Source organism: Muntiacus reevesi, chromosome 2 (genome assembly GCF_963930625.1).
Source record: "Muntiacus reevesi chromosome 2, mMunRee1.1, whole genome shotgun sequence".
Taxonomy (NCBI): domain Eukaryota; kingdom Metazoa; phylum Chordata; class Mammalia; order Artiodactyla; family Cervidae; genus Muntiacus; species Muntiacus reevesi.
The window spans coordinates 186,773,462-186,798,822 of record NC_089250.1 but is presented as its reverse complement, the minus strand read 5'-3'; the positions used below and the strand labels follow the sequence as shown (position 1 = coordinate 186,798,822).

The 25,361-nt window shown below is 49.5% G+C and overlaps 1 protein-coding gene across 2 annotated transcripts in view; it reads right to left on the bottom strand.

Annotated features, from left to right (window-relative positions):
* Nucleotides 1–25,361, bottom strand: part of ABAT (4-aminobutyrate aminotransferase) — an 86,752-nt gene that overhangs the window by 1,152 nt on the left and 60,239 nt on the right. The window contains exons 7-16 of one of the 2 annotated variants that reach the window (XR_010661626.1): nucleotides 18,875–18,955; nucleotides 18,208–18,300; nucleotides 17,680–17,742; nucleotides 16,647–16,710; nucleotides 15,497–15,645; nucleotides 12,827–12,964; nucleotides 11,083–11,250; nucleotides 9,464–9,610; nucleotides 5,091–5,202; nucleotides 3,182–3,400 (exon numbers count right to left, since the gene is read on the bottom strand). Coding sequence is in view for 1 of the 2 variants with exons in the window: in XM_065924315.1 (XP_065780387.1) it covers nucleotides 3,279–3,400; nucleotides 5,091–5,202; nucleotides 9,464–9,610; nucleotides 11,083–11,250; nucleotides 12,827–12,964; nucleotides 15,497–15,645; nucleotides 16,647–16,710; nucleotides 17,680–17,742; nucleotides 18,208–18,300; nucleotides 18,875–18,955 (1,137 nt within the window). In the remaining variant the exon portion in view is untranslated. Of the gene's footprint in view, nucleotides 1–155; nucleotides 3,401–5,090; nucleotides 5,203–9,463; nucleotides 9,611–11,082; nucleotides 11,251–12,826; nucleotides 12,965–15,496; nucleotides 15,646–16,646; nucleotides 16,711–17,679; nucleotides 17,743–18,207; nucleotides 18,301–18,874; nucleotides 18,956–25,361 lie in introns of those variants that run through there. The other variant, XM_065924315.1, reaches the window with a different exon arrangement.

Genomic DNA, 25,361 nt, shown 5'->3' with positions numbered 1-25,361 from the left:
AGCAGGCTTCCTGAGCCCAAGGCAGATTTAACGCGGGCACAGAGTTCCCCCACAACATCCCGAAGAGGTATATCATATGTGCTTAATAAGAACCTGTCAAATGAGTCCTTAACCCAAAACCATTTCTAACCAAAAAGGCCACTTAAACGCAGGTGTTTCCATTATAAACATTTTGTTTTTAATTTAAGAATACTGGTTAACACAGGAAACAGGTTGAATTCATGGGAGTTGGGCATAGGGTCATCCGTTACATTGTGACATGTTAATTTCTTTATCATTTATTGGCACTGTCAACAGAATACTGTAAACAAGATCACTTTGTATGCAGGTAAGTTGGCTAGGTTCCCTAGCTATGGTTTTCTACCATGAGCTGATATATAGATAGATACAGACACGTACAGATATATAGACAGATGAATGTTGTGCACAACTTTGCATGGTTACTGAGTGTCAGTAAAAATTATAAAAAAAACACCCATTTATAATAAAAGTGAGGATGTGCTAAGATTTGCTATTACTGGACCTCGTTTTTCTGTAAAATGGATGAGATTTCCTAGTGACACGTACTAAACTCCATGGCACTAATGTGGGATGGATTCATTTCCAGACCATAGGTCACAAAAACTCTTCTGCACAGACTCTTCTGCACTAATGTGGGATGGATTCATTTCCAGACCATAGGTCACAAAAACTCTTCTGCATCTGTCTTCTGCTCTCCCTGTGTTCCACTAACCTCTGACAAGTTTCTTGAACACTGCTGAGAATCTTTATTTTGAAATTCTTTCAGCTAGACCCCCCACCCCCAAAAGAGGATGTCTCAGGAACTCACTCAGCCCTGAGTCAGCGAGAACTGGCTGATAAATGGCTTAAAAAGTTTTCCAAGAAGTAACTTCCCTTGGTAAGGAGTGAATAAGTCTGGTCATGACCCTCCAGATTAAAAAAAAAAAAAGATTTGATTTATCTGTCCATGCCCTATGGCGAGAGAACAAAATACTGGAGCCACTCTCTCTACCAAAGAGAGCCATATTTCTGGTTGTGCACTGGCTTAAAAACTTTTTGGACTCTAGGAACCTCACTATATGTTTGGATCTGATGCTAAGGTTCTCAAGAGAGAGCATATGTGAAGTATGGTTTGATTTGCATTTTGCTTGTTTGTTAAATAAGGCGTTGAATCTTGGGATATTGCCTGTGGAATCTGGATCCCCTGTGAAAGGTGTGAGGCTGTGAACGGATGTGTCTTTGCATATGCTGTTCCCTTTCTGCAACATTTCCTTGCCTTGTCTGCTAGGTGAACTCTTACGCATCCTGCAAAACCCTGCTCAAATGTCACTTTCTCCTTGGATCCTCCTCTGACCCTTAGGTGGATCAGGTCACTCCCTCTGATTTCCTGATGTTCCCATACATACTGCTGTTATGGCACTTGCCATTCTGCATTGATTGTTGGTTTAAGAGTCTTTTGTTCCCAATGGGAGGGTGAGTCCCTTGAGAGCAGGGACTAGGTTTTATTTCACCTTTGGATTTCTAGTGCTTAGCGCTTGGCCTGGGACAGAGCAGGTATTTAATGCAAGTTTCATGAATGAATAACTGGATAAACAAATGAATCTACAGGTGAGTAAAAGTTGTAGAGATAGGGAACTCCATTTAGCTGTCAGTGCACATGCCCTGGGACACAGCAGAGCTCCTTAAAAAGCAAGATTAGCACATAATGCAGGATGTGGGGTGAACCAGTATTTATGGATCTGTCCATGTTCTTGTTAAGCATGTGAGTTTGCCTTTCACTCTCGGCAAAGATAGGTTGATGACAAAATCTGCTCAACAGTGGAAGCAGGAAGAAAAAACCAAAGCACTTTGAGATCTTTGGATGATTAGTTATTAAAAGAGAAAAGTGCTGAATTGAGATTCTTGATCTGCCTGGCTCCCCAAAACTGTCAGCCAAAGCACGGGGAGACCCAAGTGACTTCCTTTTGGACGGACTTCCTTCATCTACCTGCTAAGCCACACCTCATTGCTCTAGGACGACCTGCTGCTCTGTTTTAGGAGCATCTGAAGTCAAATTAGTTGCACAATTGTCTCACCTCCAGGAGAGACCCCCCTGAACCTCAGCCATTATCCAGTGAAGCCTCTAAACATCACCTGCCTGGTTCTCTCACACTCACGCCTGGCGGGAAAACCTCTGACTTGGAGCAATGACGACAAGGGAACTGCCATGCCCTGACAGGCTGTGTTTTCCTGCCTGGAGCTCTGCACTTAAAATGTGTGACGCCTCCCGCAAGAAGAAACCTGGTCCTGGAACCAATTCCCTCTGATGGAGCAGCAAAGCCGTTCCTGGGGGGCTGCTCGCATGTGGAGCAGAGGTGGATGAGCAAAAGCTAGAGAAAGGTTTCCCCCCGGACCAGGGGTCCAAAGTCAGACCCCAGATGCCAGGGGGACGGGAAAAAGGGGGGGTCTCTGCTGTCCCCGGCCTGGGCTGACACTCCCGGGAGTGTGTCCCAGGGTGATGGGCCACAGCTTTCCTTCCCAGGAGGGAGGTCCAGGCTGATGCCTAACAGGAGGGAGGGGACTTGGGGAATGAGGGTGGTGACTAAGACCTGTTGGTGATGCCGCCCAGAGATTCTCCGAGGACGAAGCCCCATCAAGGAGAGAATTCACAGTTTAGAGAGGTATCCCCAGATGCATCGGGGGAGTGGCCAGAAGACCCCCTTCCCACAGCCCGAAGCTCAGTCCCATGTCCCTGCCATCCTGCCTTCCCATGCTCTGTCCTGCCCATCACTGCACTGCCATGGGACATGCTCAGAGCTCCAGGGCCGGGAAGGGGGGTGAGGGGGACGCGAGTCTGTTTGCATAGGACAGGGGAGGGGAACCAGCATCCTCCCCTCTCTGAATGTGTCACACGAGTGGAACGGAACCCAGGAGTCCCGGCCGCCAGCCCCAGCAGCAGGTGTCATTCCCTTGACTGGCTTCCAAAGGTATTGTGGGGGTGCCCGGGGGGCAGTTACATGGCCAGGACCTCCGGGGACCATCCTAAGACTAAGTCCAGGGCTCAAGCAGAATCTCTGAGCTGAAAATCAATGTGCGCCACCGGCTCCGCGGAGACGGAGACCCCAACCAGCCCCTCCCTGCCCCTAAGCCACCAGAGACATCCCCTCCTCTTCATGAGTAACCCTCCAGTTTATGCCTTCACCTCTGAAACTTTGAGTGAAAACATGAATTAGGCGAACTAATCAATTGGACAACGGTTGAGGTCGGGCCGTCCTCAGAGCGTGGAGGAGAGGGCTTCTTTACTTGAAGTCAGCCAGGATGTCACTAAAGATGTTGAGGAACAGGTGGGCATGGTGATCTCGGAAGACCAGAGTGGGGCGGAAGCGGACGGACTTGTCGCCACAGCCCCCCAGCATCAGGCCTGGAAGGAGAGGCATGGGGTGGGGGGTGGTTAGGGGCTCGGACTCAGAGTCACCTGCTGGGGGTCCCCCGGGGGGCGGTCACACAGGGGTGCTACCATCCATCTGGACTGTTTCATCCTTCCCCCAGCCACCCATCCAGCCTTCCTTCCTGTTCTCTTCCATCGCCCGGCTTGCCCACCCTTCTCTCTTCCCTCCCTCCCAACTGTGAATGCCAGCTCTGTTGCCCCAAACTCGCCCTGCTGATGGAGAAACCCTGAGACCAAGTCCCTGCCTCCTGGGAACTCCGTGCGGCAGGGAGAGAAAATAAGTAAAGAACTAAATGACAGCGCTTCCCCAGTGGTCCAGTGGTTAAGAATCGGCCTGCCAGTGCAGGGGACACAGGTTCAATCCCTGGTCCAGGAAGATCCCACATGCCACAGAGCAATAAGCCCGTGTGCCACGTGTGCTCTAGAGCCTGTGCTCCACCACGAGGGAGGCCAGCACAACGAGAAGCCCCTGCACCGCGCGGCTGGAGAGTGGCCCCTGCTCCCCGCAACTAGAGAAAGCCTGGGTGCGGCCAAAAGTAACTGAATAAATACAATTATGAAAAAAAGAAGTAAATTACAAAAGTGTGGGCAGGTCAGCATGGCCAAGAGACGGCATCTGCTTATTGTTATCTTTTTTTAGCATATGGGATCTTAGTTCCCCAACCGGGGATGGAATCTGTGGTCCCAGCAGTGAAAGTGCTGAGTTTTAACCACTGGACCACCAGGGAGTTCCTGGAATCTGCTTACTTTATTTTAAAAATCTATTTATTTATGGCCTGCGGGAATCTTAGTGTCCTGGACCAGGGACAGAACCCGTGCCTCCTGCAGGGGAAGCACAGAGTCTTAACCACTGGACCATCAGGGAATCCCCAGAATGTACTTATTTTAAAGGGTGACTTCACCTTTGACTAGATGGGGGTCCTTGCCTACGTTGCGCAGTGTCTCTGAGACTTGTTTTTTTCATTCAAGAGATGAATTATCCTACCCTTCAGGGTTGCTGCTGGGATCCTCTAAGATGGTCCACATGAAAGATACCAGCTTAGTCACCTAGCAGGCACTCTGATCTCCCCCACTTAAAACTTTCAGGGCTCCCATAGCTCTCAGGAGAAAGTCGGGAACCTTGAACATCATCCACCTGAACCTGATTCACCCGCCGCTGCCTCTGTCCCACGTCACACTCTAAGCCCCATCTCACCCAGCTAAAGGAACACCTCCCTCCCTCTGCCCAAAACGCTCCTCCTCACCTTCTTCACCTGGCCAACCGCTATTCATCCAGCAAAATGCCACTTCCTCCAGGAAGCCTTCCCTGATTTCCTGGACATTTTTCCCAGCTATTTTCTCTCTAGCTCCTTTTCTTCCATCCTAGGACTTAAAACTGTAATAGGTTGTTTCTGAAATATTCTCTTTGATGTCACCCCTTCCTGCTAGACTGAAAGCTCCTTGAAGGAAGGTTTCCTGATCCTTTCCAGCATAGGCACCACTTACCTCAGGGAATATTGCCACATGAATCAACATACAAAGAAAGCTCGCTTCCTGCTAACTTTCTCTTCTTTTGAGAAAGGAGATTGAGACTATTTTTAGTCCTGTGAAGGTTCACCTTCTGTGCCCCCACTGGGCCCCTGACCAGGAACTGTGGTCACTTCCCCCCGCCTGGCTATCTTACCTTTGTTTCTGGCTACTGAAATGAGCTTATTCCGCACGGATTCGTCTGGAGTGTCGAAGGAGCAGAAGGTGCCTCGCCCTCTGACTCTGCTGATGAGCTGGGGGAACCGGGCCTGCAGTCAGGAGACAAGGCCGGCATCAGTGCAAAGGAAAGCAAGACTTCTCTGGTGGTCCAGGGGTTAAGAATCCGCCACCAGTGCAGGGGACATGGGTTCCATCCCTGGTCCGGGAAGATCCCATGTCCTACAAGGCAGCTAAGCCTCATGCACCACAAGGCCTGAGGCCTGCATCCTAGAGCCCGTGGTCTGCAATAAGAGAAGCCACTGCAATAAGAAGCCTGCACGCTGCAACTAGAGGTGAGCCCCTGCTCAGCGCAACTAGAGCAAAGTCCACGCGCAACGAAGACCCAGGTCAGTAAAAAAAAAAAAAAAAGCCAAGGCAGCCATCAGTCCCCGTGGACCTCACGGCCACTCGGCTCAGGGCAGGGACAGCCTCAGAACAACAGGATCCTTGCAGGACCCGGCCGGCCCTGGCACGTCCACACTCCGGCACTGACAACTGCAACGGGGGCCCAGCTGTCCCCCCAGGGGACAAAGAAGTGTCTGACATTTCCCCTGCCACCCTGGCAACGGGGGAAGGAATGGGCAGCAGAAGGGAAGGTCCTTCTGCTTCCATCCTTCCCAGAGGCTTTTTCTAGCACCTGCTCCCACCCAGCCTCAGTCTAAATGCAAATCCAGTCCAAGAAAAGAGAAAGAAATCCTCCTTCGAGCTACTTGCAGCACAGTTGGAGGGGCTCAGCTGTCTCAGCAGCCACACTTAACCCCTTCAGCATCTGCCATCAGGCAGACCTGGGTTTAAAGCTCCCCACTCCCATCCAGAAAATGAGAATTATATTTTTCTAACTTCAACTTGTCCTGGCTTAGGGGTGCCAGAAAAACATACAGGACACCCAGATAAATTTCAGATAAGCAACTTCTTTTCTTTTTTAACTTTTGTTTATTTATTTTTGGCTGTATTGGGTCTTCCTTGCTGTGTGAGCTTTTCTCTAGTTTTGGTGTGTGGAAGGCTACTCTCTACTCATGGTGCATGGTTTCCTCATTGTGGCGGCCTCTCTTGCTGCGGAGTACTGTAGGGAATATGCTATGCGCAGGTCTGTACTATAATTAACAGGGCTTCTTTGAAAAATAAGAATGACTTTCTCATCACCCCCAGGCAAAGGGCTGGGAGCAGTAAAAAGTACATCGTGGAAAAACATCTTGAAAACAAGATGTTGAAGTACTGATGTGACTGATGGAAAGCCATTAGTGACTGTTCCCAGAGCCTTGAGGGAGTTGCTGAGAAAGGACGTCACTAGCTGAAGGGCTAAACAGAGTCATGAAAGGCCTGAAGGTTTGACATTGAGGACTGTGCGTTGTATATCTTTATCCCTGATCTGAGATTGTGAAGAACAGATATCTCTAGAGCACGTACAAGGAAAGGAAAAAGGAAAGTGAAGTTGCTCAGCTGTGTCTGATTCTTTGCGACCCCAGGACTGTAGCCTACCATGCTCCTCGGTCCATGGGATTTTCCAGGCAAGGGTACTAGAGTGGGTTGCCATTTCCTTCATTGGAAGGACTGATGCTGAAGCTGAAACTCCAACACTATGGCCACCTGATGCGAAGAACTGACTCATTTGAAAAGACCCTGACACTGGGAAAGATTGAAGGTGGGAGGAGAAGGGGATGACAGAGGATGAGCTGGCTGGATGGCATCACCTACTCGATGGACATGAGTTTGAGCAAACTCTGGGAGTCGGTGATGGGCAGGGAAGCCTGGTGTGCTGCAGTCCATGGGGTCACAACTGAGCGACTGAACTAACTCTTGTTGCGGAACATGGGCTGTAGGCAGGGAGGCTTCAGCAGTTGCGGCTCCAGGGCTCTAGAGCACAGGCTCAATAGTTGTGGTGCATGGGCTTAGTTGCTCCAACATGTGGGATCTTCTCAGATCAGGGATGGAACCCATGTCTCCTGAGTTGGCAGGCGGATTCTTTACCACTGACCCACCAAGGAAGCCCCTGACAAGCAACTTCTAATTTTTCAGTGTAAGTATGTCCCAAACATTGCATGGGATATATTTGTGCTAAAAAAAATTAGTTCCCATCTTTTAAATTTAACTGAGAGTCCTGTATTGTAATTTGCTAACTCTCACATCCCTATCCGGGGAGGAGGAAGTTGGTCCCTGAAGCTCCTACCTCTTCCCTGTGATGGGAACCAAGTCTAGTACTTACCTTTCTCCCCTGGGCTTTGGACTTGTGAAATTTAAATGTAACTGCAGGATCCTGCATTTATTTTCCCTTAAAATGGAGTAATCCTATTCTGAGGATTAAATGAGATAACGCACTTAACACAATGCTTGGCACAGAGCAAATTTTCAATTGATGGAAAAATAATTTTTAGAAGGATGATGTCTTTGATCATGTCAGAGGTGAACACTGGCAAAGAACATGGACTTTGAAGGTCACCAAAATCAGGTTCAAACCCCAGTGGAAGTCCTCCTTGGTGGTCCAGAAGCTAAGACTCCACACTCCCAATGCTGGGGGCCTGGGTTCCATCCCTGGGTGGGGAACTAGATCCCACGTGCTGCAACTAAAGATCCTGTGTGCTGCAATTTAGAGCCAGTGCAGCCAAATAAATAAATACATTTTAAAAAGAAAGAAAGAAACGGCACAGTAGAAGCTGTGTAACTTTGGACAAGTTAATAACTCTCCAACCCTCAGTTTCCTCATCTGTAAAATGGGGATAACAGTGGTGTCTACATCAATAACATTACTGTTGGACTTAACCAGGAATGCATGAGGCCGCCTGTTAGAGGACTTGGCCGGAGCAGGGTCTCAATCAGTGGGGGCTGCTCTCACTACCGTCCCTCCTCCCTTCAACATCAACAGCACTGTTAGCATCACCATCATCATCAGTGGTTCTGCTGAGCTCACCAGGGACTAGATGCTTCAAGCTCCCGGAGGAAGGAAGGGCTCTTTCTGTCCAGCCATCTGGGGAGGGTCAGCTCTCCTCCTAACTACTGGGCTGGACTGACCAGTCCTGGAGACACTGTGGTTCCTCCCAGTAACATCTCCCACCCTCAAATCTAGGAGAGTGTGTTGTGCAGGGAAGAGACACAACAAAGGCAAATAATTATAAAAGAGAGCTCTACTGTCCAATGAGGTGGCCACATGTGGCTGTTGAAATATGAGTTCAAATTGGGATGTGCCTTAGGTGACTCAGGGCAGGAGGAGAAGGGGGCAACAGAGAATGAGATGGTTGGATGGCATCACCAACTCAATGGACTTGACTTTGAGCAAACTCTGGGAGATAGTGAAGGAAAGGGAAGCCGGGTGTGCTGCAGTCCATGGGGTTGCAAAGAGTAGGACATGACTTTGTGACTGAACAACTAAATGTAAAATACATACTGGGTTTCAAAGACTTATGAGAAGAAGAATGTGAAATATCACGTTATTTTCTATATTGATGGCATGTTGAAATAATATTTTGGATATGATGGGTCAAATTATTCAAATTAACTTCACCTCCTTCTTTTTAACTTTTACTATGGCTACTAGGACCTTTGAAATTATGTGTATAGCTTACAATCTTGATTGTAAGCAAAACTGATGCTTTTGAATTGTGGTGCTGGAGAAGACTCTTGAGAGTCCCTTGAACTGCAAGGAGATCAAGCCAGTCAGTCCAAAAGAAAGTCAATCCTGAATATTCATTGGAAGGACTGATGCTGAATCTGAAACTCCAGTATTTTGGCCACCTGATGCGAAGAACTGACTCACTGGGAAAGACCCTGATGCTGGGAAAGATTGAAGGCAGGAGGAGAAGGGGGCAACAGAGGATGAGATGGTTGGATGGCATCACCGACTCGATGGACATGAGTTTGAGCAAGCTCCAGGAGATGGTGAAGAACAGGGAAGCCTGGCGTGCTGCAGTCCACAGGGTCACAAAGAGTCGGACACGGCTGAATGACGACAAGAGCTTGCAATCTGTCCCCCTGGAGAGCACCACTATGGAGTGACCAGGGTGTAGAAGACGGTCCAGGGGAGGGAACAGGCGGTGCACGGGTGCGAAGGAGAGAGGAGAGTTGGGGCAGTTTCTCAAAGGAGGGATGTCTGAACTCAGAGGAGGATGTTAGAAGAAAACTTGGAGCTCAGGAACTGGGAATAAGGTTGGAAATGAGGAGTAGGAAGGTGCTCCCTACAGAAATGGCACAGCCCATTCAGAATTGCTGGGGCAGTGGGTGTGATGCCACCCTGAAGGGCTCAGCTGTTGCCCTGGGGGCCGTGGGGAGCTGTGGGTAGGGGTCTTGGAGGGCTGGGGTGGGGCTTGGGTGGCGGAGTACCTGGAGGTCGAGCAGTCCCGTGAGTAGGACCTTCCCAGCATGGGCTGCGTTGTTCAGCAGGTCCTCTCGTTTGATGACGTTGATGACCTCGGCCAGCAGCAGGTTCTTGGACGGGTCCCCCAGCCATGTGTTGAAGATCCGGTAAGGCTAGAAGGAGACACGGGGTATCAGGAAGGTTCCAGACATACCCTCAGACACACTCCTCCCCGTTTAAGAGGAGAGAGATCAAATCAACGAGCAGCTGCTAAGGGCTGGGAGGATAACACATGGTCTCACCAAATTTTCTCCATCACAGCAACCTTGTAGGTCTTATGCGTGTGTGCTAAAGTCACTTCAGTCGTGTTTGACTCTTTGCGACCCCATGGACTACAGCCCACCAGGCTCCTCTGTCCATGAGATTTTCCAGGCAAGGATACTGGAGTGGGTTGCCGTTCCCTTCTCCAGGGGATCTTCCCAACCCAGGGATCGAACCTGGGTCTCATTCTTTACCGACTGAGCTACAAGGGAAGTCCTTGTGGGTCTTATAGTTACTACTATTAGGGACACCAACTCATCCAGGCCCTGGAAAACCCCTCAGCCCTGGGGAAACAGACAGCTGGCTCCTCATCACCACAGCTCTTATTTTTATAAAGGATGAGCTGGGGTTCTGAGAGGTTAAGTGATTTATCTGTGAAAACACAGTACTTTGGTGGAGTCAGGAGTGGATTGACAGCAGCCTGACCCTTAAAGACTGCTCGCTTTACTCCTCTTTCAGGCATCCATGCAGCCCAACTGAAACACACTGCCCAGCCTCTCTTGCAGTTAAGAGTGGCCACGTGAACAGATCTTAGGCAAAAGCGGTAGAAACAGAAACGTTGTGGGATTTCTGGGGAGGCTACTTAAAGACGAGAAGTGGGCCACTTTGTCCTGGCCTTTTTCCTTCCTACTGCCTCGAGCTGAAACTTGAGGGCTGGAGCCCAAGTAGCCATTTTGGATCATGAGGTGACCTTGAGGGTAGAAGCTACATGCAGGAATGATGGAAGGAGGGACCCTGGGCCCTTGATGACTCTGTGTGTGTGTGTGTGTGTGTGTGTGTGTGTGTGTGTGTGTGTATGAGAGAGAAAGAGAGAGAATCTGTATGTACATATGGCATTCCAGTAAAGTGGTTAAGAGCATGAGCTCTGGCTTTATATCTTGACTTGGTCACTTAACCAGCTGTGTGACCTTAAACAACTTACTTAACCTCTCTGTGCCTGATTCCTCATTAGCAAAATGGCAGAGAAAAATAACATTTACTTGGTTAGATGTTGTAAGGATTAAAAGTACAAGCAGAGTATTTAGAACTGGGTCAGAGACAAAGGCTCTGTTCACGGCAGCAGCTATTGACAATATTTTTGCTTGTGCACAGAGAGAAAAATTAGGAACCTGATGATAGACTGCTATAAAGTCAACCCTGCAGAGAGAGCTGTAACCATTGCCTTTAAATTACGTTGATGAGAAATAAGGCTTTGGAAACTTCTGTGAGACATTAGATATTTACTGAGTGCCTTGTTGGTGAGAAAGCAGCAGTTAAGAGAAAGCAGCGCCCCCTGCCCTGGAAAGCAAAGATGAGGGGGCAAGCAGGCAGGGTCCCCACTCACAGCGTTGGGCCTCAACTCCTCCTTGTGGAAGAAGCCCCCGGTCATCATCTTCTTGCTGAAGGTCATCACGTCCGCTGGGTCATCCAAGCCCCAGTGCTCATGGGCCCAGAACTTGCCAGTGCAGCCTCCTCCAGTCTGGACCTCGTCCACCAAGAAGGCACAGCCGTGCTGGCGGAGGCGGGGTTAGGGAGAGATGAACACCAGGTAGACCCGCCCACCTCGGATCCGCCCACCTCGGACCCGGATCCCAGAATCCAGCCCAAGAGCCACTGCTTTCTGAACCTCACACTAAGCCCGTGTTCTCAGGCTGTGAAAAACCAAACCAAGGCTTAGGAAGTCAGTTCCTGCAGGGCTGTGTCTGCACGTGGCCTCCCACTGCCCAACTGGAACAAAATTGGAACATCAAATGCTCCTTGAACCACTGGCTGTGGTCCCTGAGCAGGCCAGCGTGCTCAGAAGGAGGCGTGTCCCAGTTGTAAGGCAGCCCCGTTTCCCAAACTTCAGGTGCCATGTTTGCCAGCTCTGCTCAGCACCCGGACTATTATTATTATTGGTCTTAATTTTTTTCCTTTTTAAATTTTGGCCACACAGTGCTGTAGGCAGGATCTTAGTTTCTGGAGCAGGGATTGAACCCCTGCCCCTTCAGTGGAATCACAGAGTCCTAACCAGTAGACCACAAGGGAAATCTGCCTGGACTATTATTTACTTAGCATCTGTGTTTAAATCAATTTTTAAAACCTTTATCCATAAACTGACTGCTTGGATGGGCCAGCTATACATGCAAGACACATTAAAATAGATATGCGGGCATGCTAAATGCTTCAGTTGTGTCCTACTCTTTGCAACCCTGTGGACTGTACCCAGCCAGAATCCTCTGTTCATGGGATTCTCCAGGCAAGAATACTGAAGGGGGCTGTCATTCCCTTCTCCAGGGGATCTTCCCTACCCAGGGATCGAACCCACATCTCTATGTTTCCTGCATTGGCAGGCAGGTTCTTTACCACTAGGGTTATTTGAAAGTGAAAGTTGCTCAGTCATGTCTGACTCTTTGGGACCCCCTCTTGGAATTCTCTAGGCCAGAATACTGGAGTGGGTAACCTTTCCCACTCCAGGGGATCTTCCCAACCCAGGGATCGAACCCAGGTCTCCTGCATTGCAGGCGGATCCTTAACCAGTTAAGCCACAAGGGAAGCCCACAGGGTCATCTAGGAAGCCGAAAATAGACATGATATTAAAATAAAGTTTGTTCATTTGGTTTCTGTGGAGAGTTAACCACAATGGGCTGAAAGATGAGATAGTATCCCTTCAAAGAAAAGGGACGAGGGGGCTGAGGCTTTCCCTGGGACGTTCTCTTGTTTGGGCATTCCCTAAGATGGAACCTGCCTGCAATGCAGGAGACCTGGGTTTGATCTCTGGGTGGGGAAGATCCCCTGGAGAAGGAAATGGCAACCCACTCCAGTATCCTTGCCTGGAGAACTCATGGACAGAGGAGCCTGGCGGGCTACAGTCCACAGGGTCGCAAGAGTCCGACACGACTTAGCAACTAAACCACCACCACCAACTAACACGGCAGGCTGGAGGCTGACTTTGGAAGAAGATTTTAGGGAAGAATTCCCTGTCCTGCCGTCAGCCCCAAGATTTCTATCCCCCAAGCCCACAGGTAGCCTGTGAACATCTGGACGTTTACAAGGAGTCCAGGCTCACCTGTTGCTCTGGAAAACCACTAAACGGCCCCAGCACTGACCTTCCTGGAGATGTCTCTCAGCTTCCGGAAGAAGTCGTCCGACGCGTGGTTGTCTCCGCCCTCAGACTGGATGGGTTCCACAATGATGCCGGCCACCGTCCGCTTCTTCTTCCGGTATTTCACGATCAGGTCCTCCACCTGGATTCCAAAGGGGGCCGGGACAAGGGCTCGAGGGGGCTCTCGGGCAGCCCCCGAGGAGGATGGGCATGGGGGGTGCAGTGGGCCCCTGGGAGTTATGTTGAGGATGTCATGGTGTCTTATCATTAGAATATACAGTGGAGGAAAGACAGTCTCCCTTCAGCGAGTGGGGAAAGCTGGACAGCCGCACGGCAGTCAGTGATGTTAGAACACACTCTCATGCCACACACAAAGTAAACTCGAAATGGTTTAAGACTTAGATATAGACACGACACCACAAAACTCCTAGGACAGAACAGAGGCAAAACATTCCCTGACATAAATTTTAGCAACATTTTCTTAGGCCAGACTCCCAGGCAATAGAAATAAAAGCAAAAATAAATAAGTGGGACCTAATCAAATGTATAAGCTTTTGCATAGCAAAAGAAACCATAAGCAAAACAAAAAGACAACCAATGAACTGGGAGAAAATACTTGTAAATGATGTGACAGACAAGCGTTCAATTTCTAAAATATACAAACAGCTCACATAACTCAGTGAAAACCAAATGACCCAATCAAAAAATGGTCAGGAGGCCTAAATAGACATTTCTCCAAAGAAGGCATACAGATGGCCAACAGGCACATAAAAAGATGCTCAACATTACTAATTATTAGAGAAATGCAAATCAAAAGTACAGTAAGTTACAATCTCACACCAGTCACAATGGCCACCATCAAAAGTGTACAAACAATAAATGCTGGAGAGTATGTGGAGAAATGAGTGCCCTTCTACCTTAAAATCACTCAAAAAAAATTAAGTGTAGTTAATTTACAGTGTTGTTAGTTGATGGTATAAAGCAAACTAAGTTACACACATACACACACACACAAACACATACACATATTCTTTTTCAGATTCTCCTTCCCTATAGGTCATTACAAGAAAAAAAAAAGTTTTAACTGTTAACAGTGATGGAGTAGTAAGAAAAGCATCTGATTTTCCCCAAGTGGTTATATTTCTTGGAGTCTTGTTCTAAAACAGGCATCATCTTATAAATAATTAAGGAACAGTAATTGTGATACTTCATTAATAATTTAATAATTATACTTAATTTAAAAAACCCAAACCACATACCCAGATAGAGTAACAAGGGTATTCTTTCTCTGTGATGCAGAATGAAAGAAAAATTATCTATGTGGATGATGTAATTCTGGTCTCTGCCTCGCCAACGACCCGAAGAAAGTTGTAAGATGCTTTTCTTTGCTTTCAGACTGTCATTTGCAATTTGCCATTGCATGACTATTTTTTCATTTATTTGTCTAGCGCTGTGCTTCTGACTAGTCTGCACTTTCTGATAGGATGCAGAAGAGACACACGTCTATCCAGCACTTGGAATGCAGCTGGTCCAAAATGAGATGTGCTTTATGTCTAAAATACACCCGGCAGTTTGAAGGTTTAATACAAAAAAAGAATATAAAACATCTCATCAATAATTTAAAAATATTTATGACATATTGACACAGTAATATTTGGGATACACTGGGTTCAATAAAATGTTATTAAAATTAATCACTCAGGTCTTTTCACTTTTTAAAAATGTGATGACTAGAAAAAAATACGACGACTGTGGGGACATGTGGCTGGTCTTATTTTGCTTGGACTCCATCATCTTGCTTCTTTTATTTACCACTAAATAGCCAGGTGGCTCAGAGGTAAAGAATTTGCCTGCAATGCAGGAGTTGTGGGTTTGATCCCTGGATTGGGAAGATCCTCTGAAGCAGGAAATGACAACCCACTCCAATATTCTTGCCTGGGAAATCCCATAGAGGAGCCAGGAAGGCTACAGTCCATAGGGTTGCAAGAGTCAGATACGACTTAGCGACTAAACCACCGCAACAACGAAATACCTAGCACCTAGCTTCACACCTACTAGGTGAAACCTATTAATTCAAAAGAAAGATGTGGGTAAGAGGCAAACCAGCCTTATTTGAGCTCAAATCCAAATCTGAAGAATGATAGCCACTCCCCACCTCCCCCCTCAAAAAACAGAATCCTTTCAACGTCGTACATGGAACCCTAATATCTGCGACAGATCAAGGGGGGGCTGTTGGCTGAAGTGAAGGCCTGGTGAGCAGGGTCGCCCATCCTTAGTCCCTCCCCCACCTCCTGCAACCTCCAGGGCTCCCCCCAAAGCCCCAGGATTCTGGAGAAGACGGACACACAGTGGTTCCTATGAGCTGTCCCATAGTCCTTCCATCAGTTCATTTCCTCTTACTCTGGAGTCAGTGAAGCTTGTCCCCAAAGAAACTTAAATGATACAGAAGTGGGTACCAGAAGCCGGGTGGTGGAGGCTGCGTGGCAAAACCAGTGTCTCGTTACCTTTCCTAACATGGAACATTGGGACGCGTGGCTCCCTATCCCTCTGTCCCAGCCAGGGAGTGCCACATGGATCCCCAGACACTGTGTGTATTCCTCTTATCCGGGCTAATTCTTGGGGTGCTGAGGGTCAGGACGGGGTGTTGAGAGGACTGGGAGGGTCCGGGTGTTACCTCTTCTAGACAGCGGGCCTCTTCTTGTTGGTTCTCTTTCACAAACTCTTCCAGAGGATATTTCAGCCGTGGGAACGGTGCGATGGGCCAGTCGAAAGAGGGGATGTCGATCTTGTGAATGGCTTTGGAGTGCGTGGTTGCTAAGCAACCTAAGTCCAGCAGAACAGAAGAGGAGAGGTTGACTCGGGGAAGGAGGGTGGACTGTTGCTTTTTTTTTTTTAGAATTTCAAAGTTTGTGAATTTATTAAATTTTATGTTTTGGATCACAGAAAATGAAGATTGGGCTTCTCATAAACAGAATTAACACGTCTATCCATTACATCATTACATCACCAGTTCATTACATCATCATGTGACCGACTCAATGGACATGAATTGGAGCAAACTCCGGGAGGTAGTGAAACCTGGTGTGCTGAAGTCCATGGGGTTGCAAAGAGTTGGACACTACTTAGCGACTGAACAACAACAACAAATCCATCACACGGTCTCTCTAAATTTTCATGAATGGTTTTAATCACAGTAGTTATAAAAACTTTCGGGCAGGTCAAGATGTACTCGTAATTCCCGAAGTCTTTATCTAATTATTAGATTTTTTTGAAGGCAAAGATTGTACTTTTTTCATTTCAGTACTGCTGTGCCTTCAGTGAATGGTACCTTCAATAAAGTAGGACTCCAGCAAATGCTTTTGATTTATTTTTAAATTTACTTTTTAGTTGGAGTAAAATTGCTTTATAACATTGTGTTGGTTTCTGCCGGACTGTTTTTGAGAATGATATGGGGCAGCCTGGGGAGACCCGGTGCCCACAGAACCCCAGTTCTGGGAACATCCTGAAGCTGAAGGCGCACGCTTGTGTCTTTGTGTGTGTATATGTGTCGTTGCTTTCTGATTTATCACAGACTAATTCTTTGAAGGCAGAGAGGCAAGGGTTTAAATCCTAGCTCTGCCACTGAATGGCCTTGAATGTTCCTTCCCTTGCTGAGCCTCAGTTTCCACATCTGCAAAGTGGGAACAGCCACCCCTAGTCTGCAGGGAGTGGTGTGCAATCAAGGAGACCATAAGCGAAAGCTGCTATGCCCGGTCAGAGGCAGCGATCACTGTGTTGTTGTTATTACTCTACCTGCCGCCTCCGGATCCCACGGCCCTCCTTACCCATGGTCCTCCCGTGGAAAGCACCCATGAAGGACAGAATGCTGTAGTCAGGGCACCCGGGGGCCTGGAACCAGGAAACAGCCATTGGTCAGGACTGTGAGCCAGGGACCTAGACGGCTGCCTGCGTGGGCCTCGAGGAGCATGAAGTCTCAGGAGAACCAGGGGTCCCCTCGCAGGTGGAAGTTACAAACTGGACACCAGAGGTCAGTATCCAGCCTGTGGATTTTTTTTCTTTTTTTTTAAATCAAGAGGTTTCATGAGATACATTTCTGAACCTCTGTCTTCTCACAAGTTCTGCATCACGGGCGCCCATCTTTCTCGGCCAAGCCTGAAGGTGGGTGGGCGTGCTGCCCCAGGGCCCCCACCACCCCCCTTTCTCCTTTTCATCACCACCCCGGCCGTCCATCGACGGGCTCTTCCAGCTCCTCCCAGCACCCCTCCTTTCCCTGGTTCGGTGGCTCTGGTTCCCACAGCCCGAAGGTGGGCCAGGTGTGGGGGTGGTACCTGCCTCCTATGACCTGATGCTGAGCTGGGCCCCTCACAGGACACGCCCAGGCTTTGGACCAGCAGGATGGGAGGAAAACCAGCTTTCCCTGGCCCTCCAGGGCTGACTCTGGGCGCAGGAGGAATTCACGAATGCCTAGGCCTCTCCTGGTCCTAAGCAAATGGCACAGCAGCACTGCCTTCTAACCTTCCACTTGGCAAGGAAATCAGACCTGCCTCCAGGTGACTCAGAAAGAGCCGCTGGGGACATTGCAGAGGCCACCTTGGGGGCCCCTGAGTCTCTGGGAGGTTGACCTGGCTCAACTCCACTGGGTCCCCAAGACTCCCAGGAAAAACCATCACCTTCTCCCACAAACTCCAGCATACCCTCTCGTCGTTTTCCTTTGTCCATCTCCAAATGGGATATGAGATGCAGCTGGTTTTATTGCACTTCACAGATGTTGCATTTTTTTTTTACAAACCGAGACGACCCCCCCGACTTGAGGAGGACAGGACCCCACGCACTGGGCGGAGTGGGTGCTGGGCTCACCTGGTTGACCATGCACGTCTCCAGCTCCTCTTTGGAGAAACTCGACTGGCCTCTTTCCTTGCCCTGACACAATGGAACAGAAAAGATTCTCAGAGATGCCCTGGGGCAGGGAGAGCTGCCGCTTTGCACCCATCTAGGCAACGAGGGGGTGCTTTCTCAAGAGCTGCTCACACATGTTGATGTTACACGTTTGGATGGAGGCACAGACTGTTCACAGTGCTCGTGATGAAATAGATGGACGGATAAGGCTCATCCCTGTTCTGTTGGCAACAGTGAAGATCTGTGAGATGGTATGTTATTCCAGGCACACTGGGGAGGTTTTGTACCATTCTCTGCTGGGATATTCAGAAAGGCTTGACTAGTCAGTGGCCCTCCCTGGATTTTGGACATGGTCACTGATGTCCAATATTCCAGCCAACTGGGGTGAATAACTGGACAAGGACTGAGTGTGCGGCTGGGGGCTGAGGAGCCTTTGTGTGTGTGTGTGTGCGTGCGCACGTGCACACACATGCATGCCCCAAACCTCACCCGGTACCACATGAAGATGGTCTTGAAGGCGTTCTCATTGGAGCAGGAGCCGCAGGCCATCGTGATGAGCTGGGACATCCCTTTAGGAGCCACCTGTGGGGAGGGAAACAGTCGTGGGCGCCCCTCTCCCTCCTCCCTCCAGCTGGGCTGCTACATGCGGGCAAGGAACCAGGTATGGGGTCCTGGATGCAGTCAGACTGGGAGGGTGAGCGAGAAGCCCAGAAAGGCCTGGGCGCTGGAGGCCAGAGAGGAGAAAAGGTAAATAAAGCCCATAGGCCTGATGGCCCTCCCTGCCACCGCCTGCACATTTTTACAGGTGGGAAGTCAGGATTCCGAAGGACACTGATCGTTGTGGCCACTGAAACCCAAAGTCAGGGAGGACCCATGCTAATTTAAGTTCCACTGGGTTCCCTTTCCCCCACCCCACCCCCCAGCACACGAGGGATCCCAGCTATTCTCGCAAAGAAAAATTTAGAAAGACTTATCCTGAAAGAAACAGCAGGAAGAGTGAGACTAATGCAGAAACACTCCATCCTTAATTGCTATGGGTGTCAACCCTTTCCTTCCCAGTTACTCTGGCCTCCTGGAGTTCAGAGCAAAGGGCTAGCGGTGGGGAAGGCGGAGGTGGGTCCTCACATTGGCGGTCTGTCTCCATGGAGTCACTCACCGAGAGCAGGGACTCTCGGAGCTTCTCCACAAAGTTCTCCGGAGGAAGGATTCCGAGGGCAGGTCTGTTGATGAACGTGCTCTGCAAAAAACCCAGAATGCCAGCCATGATTTCTTGCTTGACCCAGGTCCCACCCACCGGGGATGGTTTTCAGAGTGGATGTGTTTCACACTTCCAGGCATGACAGATTCTGCTGCACTTTTAGAGAAATCCACTAGGATGGCTCTGGGTTGAAAACAAAGTGTCAGTTTCTTGGCTGGGGTATTGCACTATCACTATAAAGAAAGAATTGATGCTGAAGAATTGATGCTTTTGAACTGTGGTACTGGAGAAGACTCTTGAGAGTCCCATGGACAGCAAAGAAATCAAACCAGTCAGTCCTAAACAAAATCAACCCTGAATATTCAGGGGAAGGACTGATGCTGAAGCTCTAATACTTTGGCGACCTGATGCGAAGAGCTGACTCACTGGAAAAGACCCTGATGCTGGGAAAGATTGAAGGCAGGAGGAGAAGGGGACGACAGAGGATGAGATGGTTAGATAGCATCACCAACTCAGTGGACATGAATTTGAGCAAACTCCTAGAGACAGTGAAGGACAGGGAAGCCTGGCATAGCAGTCCATGGGGTCGCTAAGAGTAGGACACGACTTGGCAACTGAACAACACCAAAAAGTTTTATTTAAAAGGATGCCTTGACAGCAGCCTCACATTGACAAACTGCCTGCCTGCTTTTCCAAAGATTCCCAGCATGCCTTAGAGCCTGTGCTCTGCAACAGAAGAAGCCCCACAATGGGAAGCCCGTACACTGCAACTACAGTCACCCCTGCTCCCTGCAACCAGAGAAAGGGCTGCACAGCAATGAAGACTCAGCACAGCCAAAAATATAAACAATAAATACAATTATTTTAAAAATTAGCAAATAAATTTGAAATGTTAAAAAAAATTTTTTTTAAGTTTTATTTATTTTTTGGCCCCACCGGGTGGCTTGTAATATCTTAGTTCCTTGACCAGGGATCAAACCCATGCCCCCTGCCGTGGAACCATCCTGGACCACCAGGGAATTTCCAGAGTATGCATTTGTTGAAACCCATAGAACTGTATATGGCAAAGGATGGATCTGACTTCATGTGAATTGTACTTTAATTAAAAAAAAATGGGGAAAGAAAGAGGTCTCAGTAGCTGTAAGTTTTAAAGAGAGTGAGGCGTAGGGGAGCAATCTGATGTAGGAGCTGGCTAATGAAAGAGCTGCCTATGAGAGAGGCAGTGTTAGGAAACTTCCTTTTTTTGACAGATGTGGGTCCAGAGAAGGATTCCCTCTGTAAGGAAATCAACTGTGCACACCCGACGCTATATAGACACTCGCTTCTGAAACCCAGGAAACGAGGAAGCAAAAAGGAGAACCACTAACAACAAAAGGGAGAGCCACTCTAAATGCCAAAATTAGGTTAAGCAAACGAAGGTACGTTAGCCGATGACAATGTTGTATTGCTGGTAAAATGGCATGTGGAAAGGCCACAGTTGTATGTTAGGCTTCACTGAGTCCTGTACCTTTTGTGGGTGTTGATAAATGTATCAACCTGTGTTCACCCTTATGGAAAAGATGCAAATGGAAATGCAAATGGGGATAAGAACAGAGCTGATCTGTCTCTCCAGGTGCAGCCAGTGCCCCCTGAAGGGTCAGCAAGAGTCTGAGTGGGTCTGCACAGTGAATAAGGTCATCACTGTGGTCATCAAGAAGTGGATTGGGGGATTTTCCCTGACAGTCCAGTGGTTAAGACTCCATGCTTTCAAAGCAAGTGAAAGTGTTAATTGCTCAGTCATGTCTGACTGTTTGCAATCCCCTGGACTATAGTCCACTAGGCTCCTCTGTCCATGGAATTCTGTAGGCAAGAATACCGGAGAGGGTTGCCATTCCCTCCTCCAGGGGATCTTCCTGATCCACATCTCCTGCATTGAAAGCAGGTTCTCTTGCCATCTGAGCCACCAGGGAAGCCCTTCAATGCAAGGGGCCCAGGTTCAATGCCTGGTCCAGGAACTAAGATCCTGTGAGTCGAGTTAAAAAGGAAGGAAGGACTGACTGAGCCTGGAAAGTCTCACGCACCCCTCTCTCTCGGATTCAGCTGTGTAAACAAACTCAGTGCAAATCCAAACAGGAGGAAACTCAAGGACAGGCGGGCCCTAGCACCCATCCTCCTGCGATTCGGTGTGGCCCGCTGGACTTCATGGCAGCCTTGTGCCTCTGTTGGTTTTTCTTTTTCAGCAGCAACTAGCTGGCTAGGTCGAGGATAAGCAGTGGGGGGAGTTAACCCTTTTCATTGTAGAGCTGGGGAAATGGAGGACCAGAGAGGTCAAGCAACCTGCCTCAAGTCACACAGACAGAAAGAGGCAGAACCATGAGTCAAACCCAGGTTGGCTGACTTCTGATCCCAGCCTCTGCCGGACACTGCAGGCAGCCTCCACCTGAAACTATAGATGCTGTTGGTAAGTAGGCTTGGCAGAGACTGGAGACCTTGGGTGGCCTGTGGGAGCCTCTGAGCGGTCTTTTGTTTTGGCTTCAAGCCATTCGCTGTGTCCCCTGGAGAAGGAAATGGCAACCCACCCCAGTATTCTTGCCTGGAGGAGGCCATGGACAGAGGAGCCTGGCGGGCTACAGTCCATGGGGTCTCAAAGAGTCGAACACAATTGAGCAACTGAGCACACACACACACACACACACACAGTCACTGTGCCTCTGAGGAAATCAAACACATCATGAGCTCAGGGTGGAGGTGAATTTCCAGCACAGGTAGTGGGGGAAGCGGCTTACAGAGGAGATGGCCGGGCTGACTGCCTCTCTGGGCCCAGGCGAGATGTGGGGGTGGTGTTCTTGTTTGGCAAAGCGTGACATCCATTAAGAACAGAAGGTATCTGGGACTCTGGGTAGCAGAATCAATTGAGGACAGGTTTCTAGAATCCTTGCCATCAGACTCAGCAGCTATAAAGTGCAGAAGGAGGAGAATGGGCTTGGTTTAAGTGGCTGTGCACCCTGGGGCAAGTCACTTAACCTCTTTGGTCCTTATTTGAGAAAATGAGGATGCCTTCCTGGGTGCTCGTCAGGAGCCAGTGAGAGGACACAGCCTATGAATGAGGCAGGAGCTAGTCCTGAAGGACAGAATCACGCAGGTAGAAAGGCGTGGAGGTCACATTGATGTCTTAGCTGACAAGGTCAGCTGCCCTATGGCCAGCCCAGCCAAGGCACCACGGATGTCAGTCGGCACTCATCATTCATTGCAGTGACCAGGCATATGACATGACCGGTAATTACTGTATAACCCGTGAGCAGTGTGACGAGGCTGCCCCGGGGACATAAGAAGCTCTAACTGCAACTGGTTAGGTCCAGGTGACCTGGCACATGAATTATAGATGATGTGGTTGGGGTATGCAAGGGTTGATAAGCATCATCTCAGGACTTCAGTGACTTGGCAGTAGCCTGCCCAGGACAGGTAAAACACCATGCACCACCTGAGCGCATCTCTCGCTAACAGTTTGGAAGACGTCAATCAAGGTCGTCCTGTCTGACGCCTCAGATGTACTCTGCTGAGCTTGCGGCGGTCAACGGTCACTTCTCTAAGGCTGTGCCAGTCTCCCTGTCCCACACCCAGCCCTCTGCAAGAACACCATCAGCTCAGACTGTGATCTAGACCTTGATCCAGACTATGGTCTAGGTGGTGATCTAGGCAGATCTGATCTGTGATCCAGACACTGGTCCAGACTATTCTGGACTGTAACCTAGACTGTGATCGCATCATCAAGCTCAGCACCAAGGACAGTGCCCAGCACACAGTAGGTACTCCATTCATCATTAAGTGAACAGATGCCAAGAAATGAGGCTGGGATTTCCCTGGCGGTACAACGGATGGGAATCCGCCTGCTAATGCAGGGAACACAGATTCAATCGCTGCTCCGGGAAGATTCCACATGACAGGACCAACCAAGTCCACGTGCCACAACCACAGAAGCCTTTGTGCCTACAGCCTGTGCTCCGCAACAAGAGAGGCCACTGCAGTGAAAAGCCTGCGCATCACAAGGAAGAGTGGCTCCCGATCGCTGCAACTAGAGAAAGTCTACTTGCGGCAATGAAGACCCAGTGCAGTCAGAAAAATAAAAATAAGCTAATTTTTAAAAAAAGAAAGAAATGAGGCTGAAGAATCAGGAGGAAGATCACAAAGGGCTTTGCATGTGAAGAGGAGGAGCTGGGAGGCATCCTGAAGGCAGTGGATACCAGGAGAGGGTTCCAGGCACAGAGCAGTTTGGAGGATGGTTTGGAGGAGGTGAGAATGGACGTGGAGGTGGGAGGGGAGATGGAGAGGGGCTGATGGGAAACTCCAAGTGGAAGAGGGGGAGTTAGGACTGGTCCCTGCCTGGGTGGGGGAAGGGAGGATGAGGGGTGGCGTCCAGGTTCTGGGCAGGGATAGGTGGATGCAGGGCATCCCCCCACCCCCCACCCCTGCAAATCAGAATCCCTGGGCCTGGAAGTCACGTGCTGTTGGGGCCACTCTGCCTCCGGAGGCAGCTGACACGGCAAATGTGTCTGGTGTGTTTGTTGACACAGTTTTTTAGCACCAACTGCTGAGGCATCTGGGATCCGCAGAACGTTTCGAAACAAAGCCGGGCTCTGAATGTAAACACACGCTCGGAGACACCAACAGGCCTCGCCAGACACCCTGGGTTTGGGGGGCGGGGGGACGAGGCTTCTGCCAGAGCAGCCCCTGAATTTGTCAACCCATCGGAGGTGAGAACCATCCCCAGGTCCCTCCCAGGCAGGCACACCCACCCACAGGTAAAGAGGAGCGGAGTTCTTTCCTGTTATCTTCCGCTGCTTCTTTAAGGCTGGAGAGGGGACTTCCCTGCTGGTCCAGTGGTTAAGAATCCTCTTTGCAGTGCAGGGACGTGGGTTCGATTCCTCCCGGGGTAACTAAGATCCCGCATGACGTGGAGCTTTGCCGCAACTACTGAGCCTGTGCCCTAGAGCCTGCGCACTGAACTAGAGAGAGTGTGCGTGCTCAGTCGCTTCAGCCGTGGCCAACTCTTTGCGACCGCATGGACTGTAGTCCGCCAGGCTCCTCTATCTGTAGGATTCTCCAGGCAAGAATGCTGGAGTGGGTTGCCTTGCCTTCTTCCAGGGGATCTTCCCATCCCAGGGATCAAACCTGCAGCTCCTGCGACTCCTGCTTTGGCAGGCAGGTTCTTTATCCACTGAGCCACTCCCTAGGGAACCCCAGGGAAGCCCAGGGAGTCCGTGCAGTGCAACCAAAGATCCTGCATGACACACACAAAGACCCATGTGCTGCAGCTGAGCCAAGACAGTCAAATATATAAATATTTTAAAAATATATAAAAAGCTGGGGAGCTGGTTCCTGCCGGGGTCAGGCTTTCAGTCCTCCTGTCTTTCGTTGATTTCATTTTGGGAATCACACCCCTTATGTGTGGACATGATGTCACACTCTGAGAGAAATGGGAGCCCTAACGACACAGGGCGCCTGGGGCGGGGGGTGGTTGGGAAGTAGCCAGACGGATAAATGTCCGGGGATCTGAGGATCTGCCGAGGCTGGCCATGCGCGCACACTGCTGCAGAGATGGACTGGTTTTGTCCGCACCTTGTATCGTGGGACGCATGACTGTGTCACCAGCAGACACACTGGAAGGTCCACAGCAGTGGCCTTCGTGGGAAGTGACTCAGATGCTCATCTGCGGTAGGTAGGATGCTAATTACAGCGCGTTCACACAATGGAACAGTTCACACAATGGAACAATTAAAGCCAGGAAGATGGATACCCTTTAGCCAAAGGACACATCTCCAGATGGATTTTGAGTGAAATAAGCCAGACGTGATAAAAAGAACACACAGTACGATTCTGTCTATGTGCTGTTAGAAGTAAGGGGAGGCTTCCATGGTTAAAGAATTGCAGCGTTGAAGAATCTGCCTGCAATGCAGGAGATGCAGTCTCGATCAGGGTCAGGAAGATCCCCTGGAGAGGGAAATGGCAACCCACTCCAGTATTCTTGCCTGGAGAATTCCATGGACAGAGGAGCCTAGTGGGCTACAGTCCATGGGGTCACAAAGAGTCGGACACAGCTGAGTGACTAACACTTCACACTTCTTCATACACACATATATATACCATGTATCATAGGTGTGTGGTGGGCACCATTATGGCTTCCAAGAAGACACCCGACTCTTATCCCCTCCCCACAACTGTGAATGAGTTACACAGCAGAGGGAGCATTGCAGATGTTATTAAGCTTCCTATTCAGCTCAGAAAGGAGACAGTCCTAGATTTTCTGGGTGGGTCTAGTGCAACCACACGAGCCCTTTGCTCAGGGTAGAGGCGGAGAAGGGATACAAAGAGGGCTGGATCATACGTTGCTGGCCTGATGGTGGAGGGACCACGTGAAATGAACTCTGCCGACAACCTGAAAGAGCCCCAAAGCAGATCCTCCCCTGGA